General features: G+C 46.0%; 1 protein-coding gene across 2 annotated transcripts in view; it reads right to left on the bottom strand.

Annotated features, from left to right (window-relative positions):
* Positions 1–12,403: 12,403 nt before the first annotated feature.
* ADCY5 (adenylate cyclase 5) overlaps positions 12,404–14,584 on the bottom strand; it is a 156,723-nt gene continuing 154,542 nt past the window's right edge. Inside the window, exon 21 of one of the 2 annotated variants that reach the window (XM_061167001.1) lies at positions 12,404–13,318. In XM_061167001.1, coding sequence (XP_061022984.1) covers positions 13,190–13,318 — 129 coding nt within the window. In that variant the 3' untranslated portion in view covers positions 12,404–13,189. The remainder of the gene's footprint in view (positions 13,319–14,584) is intronic. The other variant, XR_009696986.1, reaches the window with a different exon arrangement.

The raw sequence follows: 14,584 nt of genomic DNA, 5'->3' as shown, positions 1-14,584 counted from the left end.
CTGAAGGGGCACATAGAATGCCAGACATTAGACTCCTAGGAGACAGTCTAGTTAGGGGTCTGTGTCTTACCTTTACTTACTGGACTTTCTCACCATTCTCAGTTTATCTCAGATACCTAGATATTAAACATGGAAGTGACATAGACTGGGAAAAATAGGTACTGTTTCTGAAATATCCTGACCAAGGTCTTTTTTTTTTTTTTTTTCAATCTGAGGACCAAATTTCAACTTAGTCAATAAAACAGGGGACAGGAAATTCTGTTGACTTGCCTAAGTTGTTATGTTATATCCGAGGACTTTTTATTGTAAGTCACAGTGACATTAGAGATGGTTGAAAATTGATAACAGGCACAACCAAGGGGTCAACATGTGAAATACAGAAAATAGTTTTGGATGACATATCAGGAGCTTGAGAGATTATCTGCTTTTGCCAAAATCTGAGAAATTCTCATCATTGTTCTTTCAAGCCTAGAAAGTTAGAGACAAAGAGAAATCAAAATAAAAGAAAATAATCATTCTGGTAAACTAGCAAACTATTTATACTGCCTTCTGAGAAGTTTTACTTTACAAAGTTACCACTGCAGCCATGCTGTTCACCTCAATTTCTTTCCTGTAGCTTCCTTCTGAAAAGCAACTTAGGAACCGTTAGGGGTCCACTTGCCCACTTGGAGAAGCCAGTGCCAGGGTCTGGAACAGCCACGTTTTGATAATCTCTGCCAAGGTTGTCTTCTACTGCCTGGTTTCTGTTGATCTTTGCAAGATGAGCTTACCATGAGTATGATGAAGCCATGTCTTAATGCTCTTCCTCTTCACTGTGGAATGGGACACAAGTAGCACTTGTAAGGTCCAGTCCAGCAAGTATGGAACTGGTCTTCTGGATGTTTATTCTTCCAAGGTTTCAATAGGACCCAATCTCCAGAATAGACACGGTTGACAAGAAGCAGGTAATTTCCAGCAAAGGCCCTCCTACAAAGGTCCTCCTGTTGTCTCTGAATGGACATAGATACCAAATCTAGGATTTATTTCTTGCAATAGGGCTTTAACCTCAGAAACTTTCAGAACAGCAGGAAAATACTTCTAAACAACCAGTTTAAGTGTCCAAGAAAACCAATAAGGGCCTGAGTACTCTAGTGGTTCTTCAGCATCATAGTAAAATCAACCTGCCAGTCTTTGAATATAAACTCAGTACTGATAAAATGATCATACTAGACTACCCAAGGCAATTTATAGATTCAGTGCAATCCCTATCAAATTATCAATGGCTTTTTTTGCAAAAAAAAATAAAGTTTGTATGGCAAAACAAAAGGCTCCAAGTAGCCAAAGCAATCTTGAGGAAGAAAGTGGAGCTGGAGGCATCAGACTCCCTGACTTCAGACTATACTGCAAAGCTACAGTAATCAAAAAGTAAAAATATGGCACTTGCACACAAAAACAGAAGTATCAATGGGACAAGATAGAAAGCCAAGAAATAAATGGTGGTCACCTAATCTATGGCAAAGGAGGCAAGACTATATAATGGAGAAAAGATAGTCTCTTCAATAAGTGGTGCTGGGAAAACTGGATAGCTATGTGTTTTTTTAAAAAAAAGTGAACCATACATAAAAAATAAACTCAAACCTAATGTAAGGCCAGACACCATAAAACTTTTACTGGAAAATATAGGCACTCTTTGACATAAATCACGACATCTTTGACACACCCCCAAAGCAATGAATACAAAAACAAACGCGACTGAAAAAAATGTAAAAGCTTCTGTACAGCAATGGAATCCATAAATAAAATGAAAAGAGACACTTAGAATGGGAGAAAATATTTGCAAATGAAGCAACTCACAAGGGGTTAATCTCCAAAATATATAAAAAGCTCATGCAGCTCTATATATTTAAAAAAAGGACCTAATCAAAAAATGAGCAGAAAATCTAAATAGATACTTCTCCAAAGACAACATACAGATGGCCAAACAGTACATGAAAAGATGCTCAACATTACTAATTATCAGAGAGATGCAAATCGAAACTACAATGAGAATATCACCTCACACTAGTCAGAATGGCCATCATCTAAAAGTCTAAAACAGATGCTGGAGAGGATGTGGGAAAAAGGGAACCCTTCTACACTGTTGGTGGGAATATAATTTGGCACAACCACTGAGGAGAGCAGTATGGAGGTTCCTTAAAAAATTAAAAATAGAACTATCATATGATCCAGCAATCCCACACCTGGGCATGTATCCAGAGAAAACTATAATTTGAAAAGTTACATGTGCCCATGTTCATTGCAGCACTACTTACTATAGGCAGGACATGGAAGCAACCTAAATGTCCACCGACAGGGGAATGGATAAAGAAGATGTGGTACATACATACAATGGAATATTGCTCAGACATGAAAAAGAACAAAATAATGCCATTTGCAGCAATATGGATGGACCTAGAGATCATCATACTAAGTGAAGTAAGTCAGACAAATACCAAACAATATCACTCATATGTGGAATCTAATTTTTTTAAATGATACAAATGAACTTATTTAGACAGATTTACAGATATCAAAAACAAACTTATGGTTACCACAGAGGGTATAAATCAGCAAAGAAATAAATCAGCAGTGGGAAACATAACCTGCTAGGCAAAACACCTGTAGCAGTCAGAGTAGCTCCCAGTGACTGCATATATTTGACAATGTCTGGTTTCTTGTATCAAGTTTCCTCCTGGTCTAAACTATTTCTGGAAAATAGGAATCATCTCCCATAGAACATTCCATAGGGGCTCAATTGGAGCTTGCTTCAAGGGACTGCTTTCACTCAAAGCAGGGCAACTGGTAAGACCTTATTCCAGGGAATTATAGCTAAAATTTGTCAAGAGACTTGTCTTTTTAAGATTATAATTCATCTTTCCTTTTGCCAGTAGATTAGGAATTACATGCATGGACTTTCCTGGTGGCACAGTGGATAGGAATCCATCTGGCCAATGCAGGGGATAGGAGTTTGATCCCTGGTCTGGGAAGATTCTACATGCCACACAACAACTAAGTCTGTGCATGACAACTACCGAACCCGTGTGCCTAGAGCCTGTGCTCTGCAACGAGAGAGGCCACTGCAGTGAGAAGCCCGCACTCCCTGCAGTTAGAGAATAGCCCCTGACCTCTGCAACTAGAGAAAGCCAGCATGCAGCGATGAAGACCCTGCACAGCCAAAAATAAAATAGGTAAAAAATAAATATAGCAGTGTGTACATGTCAAAAGAAAAATTACACATTTCATGGCAACCCCAATGAAGCTTTCAAGCTCCAGATACTTGAGTTGCTATAAAGGCCCCTCCACCATCACTCTGAATGGACAAAGAGAACAGAAACCTAGGAATTCTTTCTTTTAGTAGGGATTTTTCAACCTCAGAAGCTTTTTCAGACCAGCAGGGAAATGCTTCTCACCAGGCAGTAAAAGGGTCCACAAATACTAGTAAGTACCTAAGGTTTCTAGTTACTCTTGGCCTCACAGTGAACTCAGCCTACCAATCTTCTCCTAGTCCAGCACTTCCAGTCTCAATGTCTTTGATTGGCAGTAACCCAGTGATAGTGTTATTTAGCACATACAGTGTATTTCTGTATCACCTTTTGAATTGTCCTTTTCATGTTTGGTCCTATAGTAAATTTCTGAATCCACTGCAGGGTGGATCTCTCCCATTGTGGATGCGCTTATGTAAATAATTTGTTAGATCTTCCATAAGGTGTTCAGGGGCAGGCACCTTGCCTTGTCTATTCTAAACCAATCCTTCTTTGTTGTACCTTTATAGTCAGCCTCCTGAGAATAGCCAGGAGGACTCCAGTCAAATCCCTATTCACTAGCCCCTTCTGAGTTTTCAGGAGACTACTTTGGATAACATTTGTCAAGGGTAAGGGCCCAGGGGTTTTAGTCCTAACTGCTAGCTTTTCCACTTGAACTGCTAGATTATTCCCTCAAGCAGTCAGACAACCTGATTTCTAATGCCCTGCACAGTGGGCAGCAACCAGTTGTTTTGACTCTCTGACAGCTTCTAAGTTTAAGATTTCTTGGCGTGTTTAGTTTCCTTCTTTTCTGCAGTTAACAGTCCTTACCCCAAATGGCCCAATGGACTTGGGCCACCAATAAAGCATATTTGGCATCAGTGAAAATCGCTATTTTCTTATCCTTATTAGATGGAGGGCTCTCACCAGGGCTGTGAGCTTCCACCTTTTGAGTGGGGCGTGCCTCGGAAGGGCTTCAGCTTCCAGTGCCTTTTGATGAGTCAACACCACATACCAAGGCTTACATTGGCCCTGGTCCCTAAAGCTGCTTCCATCTGTGAACATCCTGTCAACTTAAAAATTCACAACCCAAAAGTTGATAATTATGTTGAGGGCAATACTGAGGACATAGCCTGGGGTACAGTCTCTTGAATAGCTCTGAGGGGTTGTACTGAAGAGGAAAAGGAGGAGCTAGGACATACAGGAGTTTTTGCAGGAAAACATGAAAACAAAACAAAAAAAATGGGTAGTCAAACATTGGAAGAGTAACTTAAACAGACATCTCAAGTTTTGCACTTTTCTTTGTATGGGTGCTTAGTCATTCAGTCATGTCCAACTCTTTGTAACCCCATGGACTCTAGTCCTCAGGCTCCTCTGTCCATGGAATTTTCCAGGAATTCTAGAGTGGGTTGCCATGCCCTCCTCCAGGGAATCTTCCCAACCCAGGGATGGAACCCAGGTCTCCTGCATTGCAGGTGGATTCTTTACCATCTGAACCACCAGAGAAGCCCTTTCTTTGTATGGGAAGATGCAAGAGTCTGGGCTCATTGAAATCATCCCTTTGATATGCACCATAACAACCTGTCCTGTTTTTCTCCATCCTGAATCCCCTCAGGGTGCACAGTCAGGGGCAGCTGCAGTGGCTGATGGCTGCAACGTTGTTTGTCTTCTTTGTCTGTAGTAGAGACTGCTTTCAGAGTAATATTAGGAACGTTACAGCCTTTTTGCTCATTTCCATGGTGCCATAACAGTCCCAGTTTGACCACACAGGGTCAAGAAAACTCCTCTGCCGTATATGGACAAGGAGCTGATGATGGAAGTTTGATGTCTACTCAAGAATGAGGAAGGGGACTTCCCTGGTGGTGCAGTGGCTAAGACTCCATGCTCCCAATGCAGGAGGCCAGGGTTCAATCCCTAGGAAGGGAACCAGATCGTGCAGGCCACAGCTAAGACCTGGTGCAGCCAAATAAATAAATATATTTTTTTAAAAGAATGAGGAAGAAGATGCTCTTCTTCCTCCCCCACCTTTTATCTATTATAAAACTGTAGCCCACTAAGTTCTCGGTGGCACACCCTTTCCTGACTGCTTATATCTCTCTCAAGCATCCTATACTAATAAATTATTTCCTGCCTGACCCTTTGCCTCTTGCAGAATTCTTTCTGCACTAAGACAAAAGAACCTGAGCTTCATTTAGCCCTGAGATGCGTTCTGGGGTTTTGGCAACCTATGCTCTGAGTCCCAAGACTAGTTGTGTGGTTTTATGAGGAAGTACCATCCAGCAGTACTGTTAAATTTTTGTTTAACTTTTGTATCTAGATCTTCCCGTTTGAAAGCAGAAAACCCTTGGGATTCAAAAACTTAAGGGTACACCCAAAAAAGGCGTTCTTTGAATCCAAAATGGTAAAACAACCAAAATCTCCAAAGTAGTGAGCAGAGTGTATGGGTTAGGCACTGGATGAATATCTTCTACAGTTTGAATAATCGTTCTTTGGTTTGTGCACAAACCAGTTTGTGTCTGGTTTCTGACCAGTAAAATTAGAGTTCTAGAAGGTGACAGGCAGAGGTGTATTAAATCATATTCAAGGAAGGCTATTAGCAGGGGTTGACTTCCACACTTCCCCTGTTCCTTTAATGGGTAATGTTTTTAAGTTTGGGAGTTTTGCCCTAGAGCAAAGCCTAACCGATAGAAGTATAGCTGTGTTTGTTCTCTCTGCCTCCCATCCATTCACATCTCTGAGCTCACCTTCTGCCACCTCTCTCTCCTTGGATAGTTGCTAGATGTTTTCTTCAGGGTCAGAGCCATAGAGCCTGCAATGTGCAAGCCTGCCCTGGTGGTATTTTAATATCCATTCTTGCAGGTGCAAAGGTACCCTTGGCATTTAACTCAGTAAATCTCAACCCAGAAGGGGAATGAGGCCTTTAGGCTTGTATAGAAAGCCATGCTTCAGATGGGTCTCCCCCATCTGACTGTCCAGTAGCAGGAGAAAAGGCTTTTTCTAGGTTTCTCTGGACATCCTAGCCTCAGAAGAAAGTTTAGAAAGCCAACTATTTTTAACAGAGTGAGTGGCCTCGGCATCAATCAGAAAATTCAAAAGCTGATTTCCCACGGTCATGGTCACCTGCGGTTCCATATGGGGATATTGATGGATGCATGAGAGGTGGGTCCTGGGCCCTGTCGTTCTTGTTCACTGTCATTCTCAGCTCACACACCTGCCGTGCCACCTGTTTACCTTCAAGAATCTTTATTTAGGATGTGACAGTCTTTTCCTCCTGTTGGCAGTATGCACATTGAGGGGTCCCACTGTTGAGTGCCCCATTCAAGTGGAAGTTCGGGGCTTGAGGCCTCCCACCTAGTGCTGAGTCCCTTGTGAGGCTCCTTGGTTTGGTCTAGCTCTTCCCTGTGTTGAGGCAGCAGCCAGCTCCACGGCCTGTCTCACTCTCCACTGTTTCCTTTTCTCTTGAACATGGTTCCTGCCATTAAAACCTTTGAAGGCAATTCCAGCACGTTGAGACACAGGTATTCCTAAAGCCCTTTCCACCTTTCCAGTTTCTCTGTATATTGAGGTTGCTCTCACCAATAAAAGCCATTAACCATTTTTAAAAATTCTCTGGAGTCTTAGCATCTGTATCTGCACATTGCCTATAGGCTTTAAATACTCTTTCTAGAAATTCTGAAGATTCTTACTCAGTTTCTGTTTTACCTCCCTGACTCTATTAAGGCTTTTTTGTTTTGACCCTGGGTCCTGCAAGAATGCAATCTTGATAATGTTCAGAATTCAAGCCCTAATTAGGATCCACTGTTGGTGTAGCTCTGCTTGCAGCAGCACATACTGAATTACCAGGTGTTTCTGTCTGAAGCCTATCTGCCTCCTCCCTAGCTTTATTCAGCACCATTCTATGTTCTGCTGAAGTGTGGGTGGTATTTAATAAACTTTCAACATCTGCCCAGATTGGGTTGTGGGTTGCAGAAATTGAAAAGACACTTTTCATTTTCTGTGGGTCATCTTTATAAATTGGCGTTTTTTGTGTGTGTGTGTGTGTGTGTGTGTGTGTGTGTGTGTGTTTTGACTGTGCTGTGTGGCATGCAACATTGTTGTTCCCCAACTAGGGATGGAACTGGTGCCCCCTGCAGTGGAAGTGCAGAGTCTTAACCACTGGACTACCAGGAAGTTCTGGCATATTGTTCTTCTGATTAATTAAACCTGAAGTTAAAGAAAGAGTGGAATGAAATCAATGCCATCAACTGCCCAGTCTCAGCATTTACACCCTCATTGTGGATTTGCCTTAATGGTAGGATTGCCCTACCTGAGTTTGGGTGGCTCTCTGGTGGATATGATTGGACTTCCCTGGTGGCTCAAATGGTAAAGAATTTGCCTGCAATGCAGGATACCTGTGTCCAATCCCTGGAGAAGGAAATGGCAACCCATTCCAGTATTCTTGCCTGGAGAATTCTGTGAACAGAGGTGCCTGGCAGGCTATAGTCCACAGGGTCGCAAAGAGTTGGACACGACTGAGCGACTAACTTTCACTTTCTGGTGGATATGAGAGGGGAGACCATTCCTATTTCTTGATTCTCAGAGACAGGGGCAACCGTGGTCCAGAGGCTGTGGCTTGGGCACTGGCAGGGAAGGAGTAGCAGCCCCATCACATGGGGGTGGAGGAGGAACAAGCAGAGTGTTCTACTGAATTAACAGCAAGTCCTCTTTTTCATTAGGATCAGGCAGAATGGCTTTCTTTGCCTTCCCTTCCTATTGAACTGTAGTCTTATTTTCTTTGCACAGGTTTACTCCGATACAATGACATAAAAAATTACATTAGATTTTCGTCACACTTTTCTTCCTGCTTAATACATAAATCTATCTGCAAAATTGTATTATGATTTAAAGATCCATTTTTAGGCCATTTTGTTCTTGAGCCTAAAGCCAAGCTGTGCTATCAAAAACTACCATCTTCTTCTCCATGGATTCATAACTGAAAGCTCCCTAGTTTTGGAGAATGCAGCATAGAAGGCTTGAAGAGGGAATTGAATTAACATTTTTGATTTTGAAAGCTCTTTACTTCCAGGTGGTCACAGCAACCAAGTCTTTCAACCACTGCTTACTGTGGTCACCAAGAAGCTTAGTCCCAATAGCCAGTTCTTAATAAGTGACAACCTGACATAGACGTGGACAAACAAGACCCAAGACAAAACCAAAATAAAATGAGACAAAACCAGGAGTCCCCAAGCCTTTAACCCATTGTCTGCCACAATTCCACCAGGTGGGCCTTCAACCCATGATCTATATGGTCAGTCTTACACAGGTATACTTCTTTAACAAGGTTTCTCACCCAAAGACAGCTTCCAAACCCCAAAGCCACTTCTTTGCTACAAAACGAAACTAAATGCTAGAGGTCAGTGGCCCCTCCCTGAGGAAATCGGGGTGGGTAGCCCTAGGAACAAACGGCCCAGGAAGCTGCTTGAACTTGCTCATAGGCTCTCAATACAGGGGCTGACAAACAATGGGCAGAGCTCCCTCTGGACTTCTCTTCTGGCAGGCTCATCAAACCTGTTACCAGATCAGGTTCACCCTCCCTGAAGAATAGCAAGCCAAAATACTGAGACGCCAAGGTTTGCAGCAAACTGAGGATTTATTTGCAAGGCAGCCAAGCAAGGAGACAGGAGAAGGCATCTCAAATCCACCTCCCCAGTGCAAGAGACATGGGGTACTGATATAGGATAACCAATAAAGAAACAGGGCGATTGGAGGATGAGGGAATATGGGGAAAGGTGACTGGGAAAAGGTGCAAAAATCCTCATTCTGCACAAGCATAACTAAGCTACAGGCCTCTGCCTGTTCAAAAGGTCACTTGTGCCTGCCTAGTTGAGGTGTCTGTGGTTAAGAGTCTGAACTGGCTGGCCCATCTCAAACAGGACATAGCTAACTCTTAAGTTTCTGGAAAACAACTCGGACCAATATCTCATTGTTTAGGCTACATGCAGATTGGAGGACATGCAAGTCTTTTGCAGCAAGTTAAAATGATTAGTGAAGGCAGGTTACAGATGAAATGGATTTGACTGATGATTTCCCATGGTTGCTCTCCTAACAGATCCTGAAAGATCTCTAAGTTAAAATTTAGCTCCATGTTGCAGAGCATGGGCTCTAGAATGCTCAGGCTTCAGTATTTGCATCTCCCAGGTTTTAGAGCACAGGCTTAATAGTCGTGGTGCACAGGTTTAGTTGCTCCAAGATACGCGGGATCCTCCACGCTCTGCAACAGGAGAAGCCACTGAAGGGAGAAGCTGGCACTCTGCAACTACAGAGTAGCCCCCTGCCCGCCACAATTAGAGAAAAGCCTGTGCAATGGAGACCCAGCACAGCCAAAAATAATGAATGAATTAATTATAAATAAACTTTAGCTCTATGCAACTACATTCTTTTCCACACATATTTGAATTCCTAATGATGTCTCTTCTCTTTGGAACAGAAGGCCTACCTAGAACCAGGAGTACCATATCTGTGTCTCTCTGTGGCCATTATTGCAATGACCCCCAGTGAAGTGTCTTTCAATAGTTCTTTCATTCTCACTTGTATTCAATTTTATTTCACCAAGCTCCTCTGGTTTTATTTCCTAAAGCCAAATATAACCCTGCATTTAATGGAAGCAGCAGCTGGGAATTGCTGAAAAGGGTCCCCTGCTCTCCTACTGGAGAAGGCAATGGCAACCCCACTCCAGTACTCTTTTGCCTGGAAAATCCCATGGACGGAGGAGCCTGGCAGGCTTCAGTCCATGGGGTCACTAAGAGTCGGACACCACTGAGTGACTTCACTTTCACTTTTCACTTTCGTGCATTGGAAAAGGAAATGGCAACCCATTCCAGTGTTCTTGCCTGGAGAATCCCAGGGATGGGGGAGCATGGTGGGCTGCCATCTATGGGGTCACACAGAGTCGGACACGACTGAAGCGACTTAGCAGCAGCAGTAGCAGCCCGCCTACCACCTTTCCCTTCCTCTTGGGAAAGGAGGAGTCCTGGACACATGTGAAGTTACTCATCTGTGTGGGCTTACTAAACAGGCCCGCTTTAATCTTGGTTGTTAATTACCAGCTGTGTGGACTTAGGCAGATGACTCAACATCTCTGTTCCTTCCTCAGTGAAATGTGGTAACCAGGAGGATTAAATGAAGCCGTTTGTAGGGTGCTTTTCCCAGGCTTTGGCACACAGATTGCCTGATAAATATTCCTAGCTATCCAAGTCAGGTCAGTTCACCTCCTGCCTACATCTCCCCAACTGCCAACTACTTGGGTCCTTTCGATGATCTGTGTTCCCTCTTGTATTTTCAACTTTCATTCCCTTAGCATTGAAACACATTTGGCTCACCTGTTTTAAAACATCCTCCCCTTGGTCCTGAATCTTTCTGGTTCCGTCCTTCATTGCTTGTTCCCTTGGTCCCTCTGCTTATCTCTCCATCCCATGGCCTCCTGAACCCTGCACGTCCAAGGTCACCAGTGTTCTCCCACCTACTGCCACAACGACTGCAGTCTTTGGCCAACATTCTCACCTCAGCAGTGCACTGTCCCCACTCAGGGGCGCTCTCTGCCCTCTGAGCTGTCCTCTGCAGGACCTGTCCTGCACTGAGAGCACTGTTCTTTCCACTGGAACCAGACCCACCGCCCAAGTCGCAAATTAGACCAAGACACATTACCAGTGAAAGTGTTTAATAGTTAAATTATTTAAATAGACTTTTCCATTTCCATGGGAAATCATAATTGTATTCATTTTTGCAAGAGCAGGGATAAAAAGAGTGCACACCCCTTGGAGGGAATGAAGAGCTAGCACTGCACGTGGTCACCAGTCACTGCCGGGATGGGTGGGATGTCCCCACAAGGCCAGGGAGGCCATGACCAACAGGGGAAACAATGGAGAAACCAGCACACACATTACTCAGGTTGGGAGTAAAATGAAAACCCAGCACCACTGGCGGGCCGTATGGAGAGGTCAGGGACTCGAATACAACACCATGGAGAATGCCAGCCCCTTGTGACAGATGCAAGAGGGGTGATGCAGAATTCAGAGGATGGAGCAGCAAAAGCACAGATAGACTAAGGCTGCCAGTGTTAGGCCCATAAGCTTTGCTTCTCAGAATTGTGTTTGATTGGGGTGGGAGGTGGTGTGTAGAAAGGGGAGGGCGGGGCTAGTGTCCACTGAGAGGTGGTGCAGGGGGGTGTCAAAGTAACGTTTTGCAGCTGGCATATAGCTGCCTCCTCACCTCCTTCAAGCTCACATGGGAGGTGAGAATAATGCTGCCCTGAGACAGAATGAAGAGATCTGGGCACAGGACCCAAGATTCTGTTTGAATAAGGTCTGTATGACAGTATATCATTTTCCAAATGCCTCCCTCATAGGACATAAAAAATAGCAATTTTTCTTGGTATATTTGGCTGCTCCCACCCCCCAAATGAAATCAGACAAAACGAAGTTTCTGCTGGCTTTGGCCCATGGATTGGCCTCCACTCTTTCCTCTGTCTGGTTTGTAGATGGAGAGCAAAGACCCCATCCTTTCCTTGCCTGAGGGATCAGCTTCAGAGAGAGATGCCTGCACCTTGGCCAGCATAGGAAACCAGGCAGCCCAGCCTTCCCCACACCCCCACACCAGCTGAGCTCTCAGGGTTGCAGGGGCTGCCTCTCTGCTCAAAGCAAAAGCTGACATCTCTGAGAGCAGAAGGGTGGAAGGAGGCCCAGCTGTCTGCCATGGGTTGAGGCTGCTTCCCTTGACTCCAGCTCGGCCTGAGATGGGAAAGAGGCTTTTGTTTTCTTTTTATTCTGTTTGCATTTTACTTAAGAGAGGTGACGCGTTTGTGTGTGTGTGTGTGTGAGAGAGAGAGAGAGAGAGAGAGAGACACAGGGAGAAAGATGGGGTAACGTGTGCATGCATCTTCCTACATATGGTACCCCAAAAGGACACGCTCACTGCTATGGTTGGACCTGGGAAAATCTGAGGTGAGGGAAACAGGTGTCCTGAATGAGACCAGTTCCACAGCATAAACACACACACACATACACACGCACACACACTCCAGTACATACATTGACATACATACAGTACAAATGAGCACAAACGCCCTGCTGTGCACAGCTGTTTTCTAATATAGAGAATTTACAAAATATAGAATTTGGTATATTTGTTAGATCTCCAAGGTTTTCAATAATACAAAATAAAAAATACAAAAAGACAAGTTGGGATCCCTGCCCTCCCTCCCCAGTGGCATCCTGGTTTGCTTGTGGGTCTCTTACACGCATACAACTAGCATAGTCTAAAGAAGGGCACAGAAACGTGTTTTGTTTTATTTAATAAATATTTTCTTTTTTTCTCAGAACCACCACTCCTTGCTTCGAGTCCTCTGGCCTCCCCCTCGCAGTTAGTTCTGCCCCCTCCAGGGGCACCGGCTGTGGGTTGTGGGAGGGGCCCGCGATGAAGGCCACGGGCCATCCAAAAGCCAGCACTCCTGCCGAGGCCTGCAGAGCCGCTGCCTCGGTCTGAAGTGTAAAGGCTCACATAGAAAAGCAGCCCCGGGCCCGGGCCAGAGTGGCGCCGCCTCCCGCCCGCCGGAGGCCGAGCTCCGCGGCCCTGCGCCCAGGCGGCCTGCCCTGCAGAGCCCGATCCCTCCTGCCGCTCCTCTCCGCGCGCGCGGCAGCTCCCTTCAGTCAGAAAACTCGAGGTTCCGACCGCATGTGGCGGCGCCTTCAACAGAGGGAGACATCTTTGGTCAGCTTGGTGCCCGCAGGACGCTGGCACCCCGGGCCTTAGACGGAGACCGCCAGCCCTCCCGCCCGCAAAGGCAGAGGCTGCTTCTGGAGTCAAAGTGGGAAATCTCAGGGCGGCCTCGCGGGCTGGAGCGAGGCTTCCGCCGTGTCTCTGGAGGCCAGGCTGCCTGGCGTCCGCGGTGGCTGCTAACTGGGCGGGGGCCCTCCGTTGAGGAAGTAGGTCATCATCTCGCCTTTGCCCTTGACCTTGACCACACCCCGGCACTCCAGCTGGTACGTGTTGGCGGCCAGCACCTGGTACATGTCTGTGGTGACCTAAGAGGCAAAGGAGGAGAGAGGACACGCCAGCCATGACCTGACTGCCCCAGACTCGGAAGGGTGGGTGGTAGCCCCACTGCGGGGCAGCTCCTCCAAGGAAGGGCCTCAGAACCCAGAAGGAGGCAGCACCCACTCGCGGCCAGGTGGGGTGGCCAGCCCCTCAATGCGCCTGTGGCCACGCACTGCCTATCCTCCCTCCACGATGAGAGAACCGCAGAAGCCTAGGGGAGCTCTCAGGAGCTCACAGCCCTCCCACTCTCCACAATCCGTGCCCAAGTGTTTTATTAAAGCCTCACTCTAGAACTTTCAGAAGATTCTAGAAAATGGTTTTCCACCACAGACAGTTTGAGAACCACTGCTGATTTCATTTCATCTTCCTATGAGGTAAGAACTATGATCTCAGACTTGGAAAACCTATGCCATTTGCCTGAAGTCACACAACTGGTAAATGCCAGAGCCCAGATTCACTTCGGATTGTGCTGCCCGCCTCTGCTTTGGCTTTTGGAAAAAAGAGGAGGACTCACAGGCAGTGTCAGTAATGACAGGACACTACTGCAGGGCAAAGGGCCAAGCAGAGGTGACAGGAGGAGCAGTAAGACTAAAGCTTCACCACAGGGTAATCCAAGAGCCATTTTGAGTATGGCCAGCACCCCTGCCAGGGCCCCCATCCACACCTGCTGTCCAGCCAGGGGGGAAGGGGCAGCACATTCTGTGAAAGGTAAGCGCTATGTAAAGGTAGGTGCCCTGCCGGCGGTTACTGACTGAGTCCCTCACATCTGCATATGTGTGGGGGGGTGGGTGGGGTTGAAGCTCCGTAAACACTCTTCTCTTTCCATCTCTCCTCAGGACCCCCACTCCCACCTTTCTGTCCACTCTCTTCCCCCCGCCAACCCCCGCCCCCCCACTCCCAGGATGGAGGTGAGAGAAGGCCATCTGGCCAGGCCCCTCAGGCAACACCCACAGGCCAGCCAGGGCTGTGCTGGGGTCAGTCCCTTTGTTCAGAGGCCCCACAAGGGAGTGAAGTTAGTGGACGGTTAAGCAGTGTCAGTGTGAACTAGGACCTTAAAAATGGCCCAGTTTGCACTTGGGAAAACTGAGACCAGGAAGGCTACCCGAGGTTCCACGGTTCAGGGTCTTTCTGTGTCAGATCAAGCAAGACCTGAGAAAAACAAAGAAAAGCAGCTGAAGAGCACCAACCAGCCTGCACAGGATGAAGAGATGAGAAAGTCTCCAGGTCTCTGGCTAGGCTCCTTGGCTGTTAAG

The sequence above is a fragment of the Dama dama genome, chromosome 19 (genome assembly GCF_033118175.1).
Source record: "Dama dama isolate Ldn47 chromosome 19, ASM3311817v1, whole genome shotgun sequence".
Lineage (NCBI taxonomy): Eukaryota > Metazoa > Chordata > Mammalia > Artiodactyla > Cervidae > Dama > Dama dama.
Note: the sequence above shows the minus strand (reverse complement) of the source record. Positions and strands in the feature narration are given on the sequence as shown.